The sequence below is a fragment of the Nasonia vitripennis genome (assembly GCF_009193385.2).
Source record: "Nasonia vitripennis strain AsymCx chromosome 3 unlocalized genomic scaffold, Nvit_psr_1.1 chr3_random0014, whole genome shotgun sequence".
NCBI lineage: Eukaryota > Metazoa > Arthropoda > Insecta > Hymenoptera > Pteromalidae > Nasonia > Nasonia vitripennis.
Genome location: NW_022279635.1, coordinates 553,222 through 563,848, shown reverse-complemented (window position 1 = coordinate 563,848; position 10,627 = coordinate 553,222). Strand labels below are relative to the sequence as shown.

Below are 10,627 nucleotides of genomic sequence, written 5' to 3'. Positions count from 1 at the left end.
TACTTGTGAGCAATTCTGCTTTTGCTCTACAACCTTTTAATAATAGTATGCATACCATTGTCTAGACAAAAATCCGCCAAAATATACACAGTTTTTCATTTTTAATCACATTTAAAAAATGTAATTAATCCTGAAAAATGTGCGGCGTTGATAGTACGTTGCGTGTATACGTATTCCTTTCTTAAAATTACTCTATTACTTGTATCAAAACCAATCTTTACAAATTTATACTGTTAAAAAAAAATTTTAAACTTAGAAACATGTACACCAACAGCACGGCGCAACCGCCTTTATTATTCAAATTGAATATATTTGCTTTACATTAGATAATATACATAATTTGTTGAGTTATAAAATATATTCAAAACAAATAAATATATTATGTGATGCGGCGTACATTCCGCCGAAATACATTATATATATATATATATATATATATATATATATATATATATATATATATATACACTTTCTTAAGATATTTCAAAATTAGTGAAATTATGTCATATAGATTTATAGAAATACATTTTATTTTGTGAGCACAATTTACATGTATATGATGTTGTATCGGTCGGAATATCAGCACGACCCTGCAGTAAACATCGCACATGTGCAAACCTTTGGCATGATATGCAAAATATAGTGTCAGTTTTTCTTTGCGAAAAACAGTACAGGCACACATTTTTCATACACTGCGATTCTTTAATCAATAAATTTGCGACTTCTTTTCTGTATACCTGTGGATCAAAATTCATATCAAACTGTTTTTCGTTTCCTATACAATCCATATAATACATTACAAACACGCCGCAGTTATATGCGTCTTTTTGCAATGGCTTGTCTATTGTAAATGCTTCTGTTAGGGTAGTAATAAATTTACCAAACTAACAAAGTAATGTTGTCGGTCTTTGGCTCTCTGTATGTTGTCGTCTCGGTTGCTCTGTCCGTTGTTGTCTCTCTTGTATTCAGCGTCTGGCATTCTGTCTGGCTATCTCCCTTTCTATGGGATCCTCGTCGCTGGATGACGTGTAGTCTAAGTGTAATGCCTTATGCACTGACACTGGTGTAGTCGTGTTGGATGTTGTTGAGCGACTTGTTGCTTGCTCGTTTGCCTGTTCACTCGTGCTCGGTTGTGGTGTCGATGTTGTCTGTCTTGGGTCCTCTTGTGTTTTGGTCGTTGATGTTGACTTTTCATTTAGTATTCTCTGTCTTAAGTGAGGCATGTTGCAGTTCTGTATATGGTCGTCGAAGCTTTTCCTTTTGTTGTACCGTCCGTCAGTTCAATGCTCACTGTCTCTCCAAACACTGTAAAATCTGTTTCTAATTGCTGTTGTGTGGTGTCTGGTGGTGGTAGTATGTATAATTTTGTGTTGTTGTCGGGGTCAACGGTCCAAGTTGTTTATTTTTGTTTCTGTTGTGTTGTGTTTTGTTCTTTTTCTGTCTTTTGCTGTGCAGTGGATCGTGTTGATGTGTATACTTTGTTGTAAGCTAGTCTTATCGAGTGCGTCATTTGTGTCTTTTCCACAGCCTTGTCTGCTCTGTCCTGGTTTTCAAATTGAATGAACGCAGTGTATCGTCCATTTTGTCCGTCTTTAGGCTCTAAGTGTCTTACGTCTATGATGTTTCCGAATTGTTGGAATGTCTCTGTTAAATTTTGTCTTGTCGTATGTCCGGGTACTCGTATACATATAGTATCTGGTGTTTGTACGTATTCTATTGTTTTCTCCTGATTGGTTTGTTGTTCTGTCGTTGATCTTTGTATGTCATTGTTTGTTTGTTGTATGTGTTCTTTGTATTTGTTGATTACTTTAAGCGCATGATTTTTCATTTGGTATCTAATTATTATGGCTTTGATGTCCTTGTTTTTCGTTGCGTGGTGTTCGGTGTTGCAGGGCCCATGTTGTCTAAATAATGCTTCTGCGTCTATTGTCGTACCTATATATGTGGCTGTCACTGTGTAAGCGTCTGTCAAATTTATTTTGAGTAGCTGTACATTGTCTTGCGGGTTGTATGTATGGCGTAGTGCTATGTTTGGTTCATTAATAGTGTAAGCTTCGATATTGTCATTGTTGGCAGGTCTTTGGACGTCGTTATTGTCATTGCTGTCAGTGTTATCGTTTGTAGCAATTCTGTCATCATTGTTAATGTCGTTATTGTCTGGATCGTCACTGTTGTCCGTAGAGTCGATGTCATCAGAGTTCTCAGAACTGTCAGTGCTGTCAGTGGCGTTTGAGTCAGTAGAATTTTTGGAAGTGTCGGTGTTGTTGCCTGTCTCTAGGTTGTTTGTCGGTTCATTAGTTTCTACAGTGTTTGTTTCTTGGTCTGTCTGTTCAGTTCGTAATCGCGTAGTAGCTGTATCGTACCTGTACTTGTTCTGTACGTTATTGTTAATATGGATGTGCCATCGTCAGTCCCTTGATTGGTAATTCTGAAGCTCTTAGTATTGTTCGATCCGTATTTATTCAGTAATGCCATAACAACAGGTAGTTTCCCTGGTGGGCCAAAACGGATGGTGACGTGTTTTGAGTTCTCATCAAACTCGATTGACTCGATTATGGTCTTGAAGATTTGGTCCATGTTTTTCTAATCTATAATCATGTCGTTATCATTTAGGTCATCATGTATTACTTTGAGGGTCTCGGGTGTTTCGGATTTATGTTGATTCTGAGCATTTACTCTGGCATTTTGTACTGAGTTGCTGGTAACAGGATTTTCTTCTCTGTTTTGTTTTTGGCTCTCCAGCCTGGCTATTTTTTCTTTCAGCTCCAATATGGTTTCTTTTAAAGGTTGTAGTTTGTCTAGAGGGGCTTCATGCGTTTGTTCTTGAGACCATTTTGCTTGTTTTTTGCAAGTTACGTCGTGCAAGCTGTATATTTCTGCTTCTATCATTCTCTTGCATTTTTCGTGGAACTTTGTAGTAGTGTTTCCTTGTGCAATGCGTGGGAGTCTTCTTGGCTCTGCAAGGGTCGCCTTGTATATCGGGTCATTTTCTTCTTTTGCAATTCTGGCTTCTTCTTCTGTGATTTACTGCACATATCCATACGCTAGGCGTCCTTTCCTGTCTCTGACCGTCTCGTAGTAGGCTAGGGTTCCAAATTGCGCAAATTGTCAAAAGAACATCTCGTCCTTTTCTCTGTCATTTCCGTCCCAAGGGAGTAGGCAAAAAAATATGTTTCTGATTACTTGCGTTTGTGCTTTTTGGTTCACTACGTGGATTTCAGATCTAATTGTTGGCTCTTCATTCGGAGTAAGGTCGATCAATTCTCCTATTGATACTTTGGGGTTTGAGGTCGTTGTGGGGCCCTGGTACGGTGCTGCTCTTCTGCTGTTTCTCTTCAATTTGTTCTGTTTTGCTAATAATGATCTGAGTTCGTATGCTCTTTATGTTTCTCTTTCCGAGCTAAATGATATGGTGTTCTTCTTGGTCTCTCGTTCGTATCTGTGTTTTTCTACGTAAGCGTTTTGAGGTTCTCCTATTTTTTCGAATTCTTTTACTATGTTCGATAGTGGAATGTCTACATCACAGAACATTGATATGGTGGTTCTTGGTCTCGACTCCATTCTGTTTCTTTCTTTTTTTTTATTCTGTAATTAGATTATGTTATGTAATTAATGTAATTAATAATATTTTACTATACGCTGTTTGGCTATGTACAAGCTTCCTGTAAAAATTCATGCTTAAATTTTGGTTAAAATTTGGTGAATTATGAGCATTCTGCTTCTTGTTTCGGTAATAGTAACATTTTCTTTGTGCTTTTTGAGGTTTTACTTTCGAGGGTTTTGCGGTCTAAGTGTAGGGTATTGGGACTTTTGCGACTAATTGAGATATTTTCGAGTTCGAATTCTTCATCATTTGAGATGAGTTTTCGTCTCTTGTCATTTCTTTTGGGTGGTGGGTGGGCGTGTTTTTTGTTGAGACATTGACAATTGCCGAGGCATTTCATTTTCATGATTATTACTATATTGCTATGATAGTTAACTGAATAGTCACACTTCTGTATAGTGTTGTGTCATTTTTATAATTCTGTCTTTTGTGTTCGCTTATCTCTTCTAACTGACTCATTATTTCGTGTAACGATTTTCCGTCATTATTAGCTGTATTGGGTGTTAATATATTTATTGTTTCTAAACTATGAAATTCTATGTCGTTGTTTTCTTTATTTAGGGACGGGTAAATGTCTGTTATTTTGAGGTTTATATCTGGTTTGTATAAATAAGTGTATTCTGTGTTTCTGGTTATCTCTCCAGTTATTGTGGCTTCTGTAGTCGTTGCTATGCATGTAGGAGCTACGTGCACAATTCCTGCCTCTTTTATTGTTATTTTGGTTTCGTGTTTGTTTTGGCATATAATATTTAATGTTTCTGGTTCAACCGTGGAATAAAGTCATGATTTATCATATTCTAAATACGTCCATTGGGTCTGTATGTTCATCCTGTAGCGTATATCGCAGTTGTTGATTGCTTTCTGGCTGGGATTTAGAAGTAATGTTATCTCACAGTCCCTGGATTCGGACACGTCCCTGGATCGGGCATATATCTGCATAGTGTGTCGTGATGCATGTTTGTCTCTGTTCTTCATTGAATTTAATATATCTTGTATGGTTGTAACTGATAGCAATGTATTCATGGGACGGTTTTATAAAAGCTTGCCCTATTGTTTTGTTTTTCATGTTCTGTGGCACTTTGATTGGGTTCATTCTGTATAATTGGTACGGCATTCGGTCTACTAGTGGTAGATGCAGCACGGCTAGCGTTCGTTCGTTTTGGTGTATGGCATCGATATTCGATATTTTGGCTAGTTCTTCTGCCCTCATGTGCTCTGGTGGTATTGGGAATTCTAAGTCTCGACTCATTCTTTTTACGTCCATGTTCATTTGATGAAGCACATCTTGTTTCATGAGTTCTTGGTGCATTTTTCCTTCTTTTCGCTTTTGTAAAATTGTTAATAGGTTCTCGTTGCTTTTGATGACGTGGTCTAATGTTGATTCCAATCGTTTTACGTATATCATTATTTCGACTTGGTAATTCATTTCTTCCTTTTCTCGTAGCACACTTTTGATTGTTTTTGTTAACTCTCTTTCAAATCCTTGTAGCACTTTGTAATGGTTGCTGGTTATGTTGTATAGCTCCTCGAATTTTGTTGAGACTATGTGAGAATTGCTGTCTATCAGATGCACTATTTTGGTCTGGTCTACGAAGAGCTGGTCTATATTTCTGTTTATATTCTCCACTTCGTCGTCGGCACTAGTCCAAACAAACTATTGCTTATACTTCCTATTATGCCTAGTGGAACTAGTCTTTTTGCTCTGATGCTTCGTGGATGTGTTGCTGTTGGATATTGAATGTGTCCTAGACTTGCTATTGTTTCTCTTATTGTTTCTTGGATATTTGTTAGCTCTTGCTCTTTTATTTCTAGTAGGTCGATGGCTAAAGCATGTCGGCATTTTCTTACTGCATACAATCTTCCACGTTGATGTAAATGTTGAGTTTCCATGTTGCTCTTTTTATTCTGATCACGTCCAATTTTTCAAAATATATTCCAGGATTGGGGTTTAGGGATTCTATTTGGTATACGGGTTCACACCTGCTCTCGTTGAGTAGATTGAGTATTATTATTAAAATATTTAAAAATTCTCATCCTGTAACATTATCATTAATTAGTCGAGGGAGTCTGAATCATTATCATCGGACTTATCCTCTACCGGTTTTAATTTGTCTATATGTTTTCTTATACGTTTGCCATTAGGGTATTCCAAAATGACATTTTTCCTACCTAAAAATTCAATTATTTTCAGTGGTTTATTCCTATAAGCATCGAATTTACTTATACGGGGTTCATTAATTAGCCTCGTATACCCGCCTACCTTACCCTTAAATGTTTTAACCTTTTTATCGTATCTTTCTTTTGTTTTAACCTTGTTCGCTATTTGGGTTTTGCCTGCTAAAATTTTCATTTCCTCTAACCTTAAATCGCATATAAACATTATATGTTTTTAATTTTTCGTCAGACGGTATCCTCAAAGGGAAACGCGCTATTCGCCCGTAAACTAGTTCGAATGGGGTGAAGTTAGTGGCTGCATGTACGCTGGTGTTATAGGTAAACGTCGCAAATGGCGTTAAATGGTCCCAATCGTCGTATCTCTCGGAGTATATTCTAATGAATTCTATAAGTGGGGCGTGACTCCTTTCTAACGACCCATTTGTTTTCGGTCTATATCCTGAAGTGGTGAGATGATTAATTTTAAATAGTTTGAGTAGAGATTCGACTATGTTGGAAAGGAAACTGGTGCCTCTGTCTGAGAGTATGGCTTTCGGTGCTCCGAACTGGCAAATGAGGTACTTTGCTAGTGCATCAGCTATTGTGGTGGCATTGAGATTCTTGATGGGTATGGTTATTAAATATTTCGTTAAATTACATTGCATTGTTAAGAGATGACAGTTGCCTCTTGGAGTCATTTTGAGTTTTCCAACTGTGTCAATTGAAACTTTGTCAAATGCTTCTATTGGAGTGTCCGTGATTATCATTGGTTCTCTTGTTTTGAATCTTTCTATCTTCTGCTCTTGGCAGCTTGGACAGCATCGAATGTAGTCTTGAACATCATTCCTCATTCCTGGCCAATAATATCGTTCTCTTATATTCTGGTAAGTTTGATTGATTCCCTTGTGTCCTCCTGTTAGACTGTCGTGAAGATGGCTGATTATTTCTTTTCTGTGTTTTTCAGCTGGTACTTCTGCTTTTCCGTAACACATTGTCACTCTTATTCCGCTTTGATAAAAATGTTTGTAAATCATCTCTAAGATGGCTGGTGACTCTAATTAGTACTCTAACGAGTATTCTGCTTCGTTGCTGTATTGTTGCCTTGGATGATGTCGTGGCACTTGCTGATAATTTTTCTTGTTTCTTTTGTTTTTCTTCTATGACCATCACCTTAATACTAGGTAGATTCTTATTAATTTCTTCTTCAATCATTTCTGGTGGGTTTCGTGATAGCGCATCAGCGTTTTTATTTAATTTGCCTGGTTTATATTTGAAGGTATATTCGTATCCAGTGAATCTGAACATCCATCTCATTAGTCTCTGTCCTGGATCTTTTCTGCTATGCATCCAGTTCAGTGGTTCATGATCGCTCACTAGTGTGAACTTTCTGCATAATAAATATGGTATAAATTGGTGTAAAGCATATAATACAGCGAGACGTTTCTTTTCTGTAGTCGAGTAATTTCTTTCGGCTATGTTGAGCGCTCTGGATAAATACTGTACCGGGTGATCAAAACCGTCTTTTTCTTGACTGAGTACGGCACCGATGGCGTGATCAGAAGCATCCGTAGTTATTGTAAATTCTTTGTCGAAGTCCGGAAATTGCAAGATTGGTTCTTTCATCAAACATTCTTTTAGTTGCTGATAACTGTTTTCACACTCTTCCGTCCATTCAAATTTCACATTTTTCTTTAGTAGGTCATTGAGTGGCTTCGCGATTTTTGCAAAGTCTTTTATGTATTTTCTGTAGTACCCAAACATGCCGAGTACTTCTCTCACATTTTTCGCATTTTTAGGTGTGGCAAGTTTTGCTATGGCTACTACCTTTTCTGGGTTTGGCCCTTAGCGCTTATAATGTGTCCTAGGAATCCGACTTCTTTTCTAAAGAACTCTATTTTATTTGGTTGTAATACTAGTTTCGCATATCTGAGTCTCTCCATCAAGTTTCTAATTCTTTGTTCATGTTCTTGAAGATCTTTACTATATACTATTATATCGTCTAAGTAAACTAGCATTTCTATGTTCTGCAAACCTCTGAGTACCTTCTCCATTAGTCGTTGGAATGTAGCCGCTGCATTTTTCAATCCTTCCGGCATTCTGGTATATTCATAATGTCCGTTTATTGTGGTGAAGGCCGTCTTGTAACAATCTTCTGGGGCCATTGGTATTTGTTGGAAACCACTTGCAAGGTCAAAATTGGAAAAGTATGTGGCTCCTCCCAATTGACCCATTATATCAGCGATGTTGGGTAGAGGGTAAGCATCTCTGATTGTCTTTTTGTTGAGCTCTCGGAAGTCGATTACCATTCTCCATCTCGGATTTCCGTGACTGTCAGGCTTCTTTGGCACTATCCATATTGGTGAATTGCATGGTGAGTTTGACTCTCTGATAATTCGGTCTCGTAACTTCTTTTCTACACTTTCTCTAACCACTTGTTTGTGTTTCGGTGGATGCCTGTATTGTTTCGTATTTATTGGTATATCGTCCTCTAAATGTATGTGATGCTGAATCATGTCTGTGCATGGTAGCTTGTCTCCAGGCAATAGAAATCTGTCTAAATAATCCTCTATAATACGATTTACAATCTTTAGTTCTTCTCTATTTAGGTGGCTTCTTCTAATAGCTTCTTTCACTCTCTCTAATCGTTTGATTTTATCTACTATGATTTCGCCATCAAAATCACTATCTGTCTCTTCTAAGAATTGTGGTTCAGTCTCGAACGGTATGAGTTCTTTGGGATCAACTTCTATGGTAACATCGTGCTCACTTGTGTTTATTGCTAGCATTTTACAGGTATTATTGTCATTGATCACTACTCCTTCTCCCAGAAATAAGTCTTTGTTTCCTACATCTATTCTTGGGATATATCCTTCTTTTAATTGAGTTCTGATTAAATTGATTCTGACAACTTGTCTCGTTCTGGCTTTTATAATATGTCTTGTTTTCATGGGTACATCTGCTTTTTCTGACGCATTCATATTGCATGATTCCTTGTCATTATTTCTCTCCTCAACTTGTAGTATGTCACTCGATTTGTAAGGGTTGTGTGCTCTTTTTCTTTGCTCTCTGTATTCCTTTTCTCGCCCCAAAAATGGCATTGGATGCATTACGTCTCCGCTCACCACCAGAGCGTTGTTGTGATAAGAGATGACAGCTTCTTCCTTCTTTAAGTAATTTCTTCCTAATAATCCATCGTGTGGTGTTGGAAAGTCGTCTCTAACTATGTGAAATTTCACTGGACTATTCTTGATGAGTAGATAAACAGATCCTAGAGTTGGTACTGTCTCTGCAGTAATCCCTCCAAGCCATCGTACATCTTGCATATTTATTGGCATATTGTCGTCTATGAAGCCTAATTTAACTAAATTCACCGTTGCTCCATTGTCTATCATGAATGTCATCCATGGTTTGGTGGTCCCTTCTGACACTCTTATTTTCACTGCTGTTGGTTCATCATTTTCCCAATTAAACTCTTCAGGTCCCGTACAGTTGGCTGCACACATTCTTGAAACTCAGACTGTTTTGTCAGGATCGTCATTACCGGTGCTCTCTGTGGTCTGTAGTTGTTCTGGCTGTTCTGAATTGGATTCTGTTTTCCTTGATTGTAGTTCTGCATCTGTTGTTGGTATTTGTGTTGATCTGGATCCTGCTGTTGTCTCTGGCTCTGGTTTCGTTCCTGGCTCGTCATTCTTTCTCCATGACGAGCCCCTTGAGAGTTTAAATTCTCTCTTTCGTTTTCATTTTGTTGGTAGTTTCTTCCGTTGCCGCCTCTCCAATTATTTGGATAATTATTATAGTTCTCTCGTCCATCTGGACCAGTGGGCTGATAATCTTCGCGACGTCCATTCTCGTAATTGAAGATTTGCCTTTGGTTTCCTTGCCCATTGTTTCTATTCCATGAGGGCCAGTTGCTTCCTCCTTGTCGATTACTGTTGTTATATCCCCGCTGATATCCTCCTCTGCCATAATTATTGTAGTTACTATTGCCTCTTTGATAACTGTTACGATTGTAGTTGTTTTGATAATAATTATTTCTTCCATAGTTATTTGAACGTTCTCTTTGTTCGGGTTGATTCACGTACCCCACGTAGTCTTCTTGCTCATTTACATAACCAACATAGTTTTGTTCTCTATGATTTCGTTCGTCGTATTTATTCTGGCTTCTATGCCCCTCATGTTCTCTATTATTATATCCACCTTCATTTCCATATCCATTATTATAAGAATTTTGTCCATTATAATAGTTTCGAGTTATTCGTGGCCTTAAATCTGGTATGATTCTCGCCTCCATTCTTGATTCTAATCGTACAGCTTCTTCTTCTTCGTATGCTTCTTGCAGGTTTTTAGGTCTAATTATGTCAACTCGTTCGGATAAATTTGCCGGCAATACTTTTATGTATATGTCAACCGCTAACATTTCCAATGGTTCCATCATTTTATCAATGTTTTCTTCTCCTTTCTCCTCTTTTAGAGCATTCTTGGCGCTGCTCAATAGCACATTCAATTCGTCATAGAAATCTCCTACTGTGTCACCTTGTCTCATCCTTAGCGTTTGTATGCGCGTATTATAATAGCTGAAGTCCCTCCCTGGACCAAATCTTTGTTTTAGCTGTTTGATTAATTTTTCTACTGTTGTTATAGTCTTGTTATTGAGACTCTTCTTTGCTGGTCCGGTTATTCTTTGCAACACGTTCCGCATAAACTGTGGTCTGATGTCGTTAGTGACTAATTCATTCGCATTCTTTAAATCTTGAATGTAGTCTCTTAGCTTGGTGTGCCTTTCATCGAAATTTGGTATGCCGCTTATGCAATTCATAAGCGCAAAACTATTAGCCATTGTAGTGGCTAATGCAGCAGCCGTTTATCACC

At 37.7% G+C, this 10,627-nt stretch overlaps 1 protein-coding gene across 1 annotated transcript; it reads right to left on the bottom strand.

Annotated features, from left to right (window-relative positions):
* Positions 1-1,399: 1,399 nt before the first annotated feature.
* LOC116417001 (putative uncharacterized protein DDB_G0285119) lies at positions 1,400-2,577 on the bottom strand. Its single transcript, XM_031928006.1, has 2 exons — positions 2,364-2,577; positions 1,400-2,268 (listed from the first exon to the last, which is right to left on the bottom strand). Exons 1-2 carry the CDS (start codon positions 2,575-2,577, stop codon positions 1,400-1,402), a joined length of 1,083 nt encoding a protein of 360 aa, XP_031783866.1.
* Positions 2,578-10,627: the final 8,050 nt, after the last annotated feature.

Excerpts from the sequence above, each read along its gene's own strand:
- LOC116417001 (XM_031928006.1), bottom strand. The coding sequence starts at position 2,577 with ATGGACCAAATCTTCAAGACCATAATCGAGTCAATCGAGTTTGATGAG. Across the intron at positions 2,269-2,363 it reads AACGTACAGAACAAGTACAG|GCAACAACACCGACACTTCC; the intron begins GTACGATACAGC and ends ACCTAGAGACAG.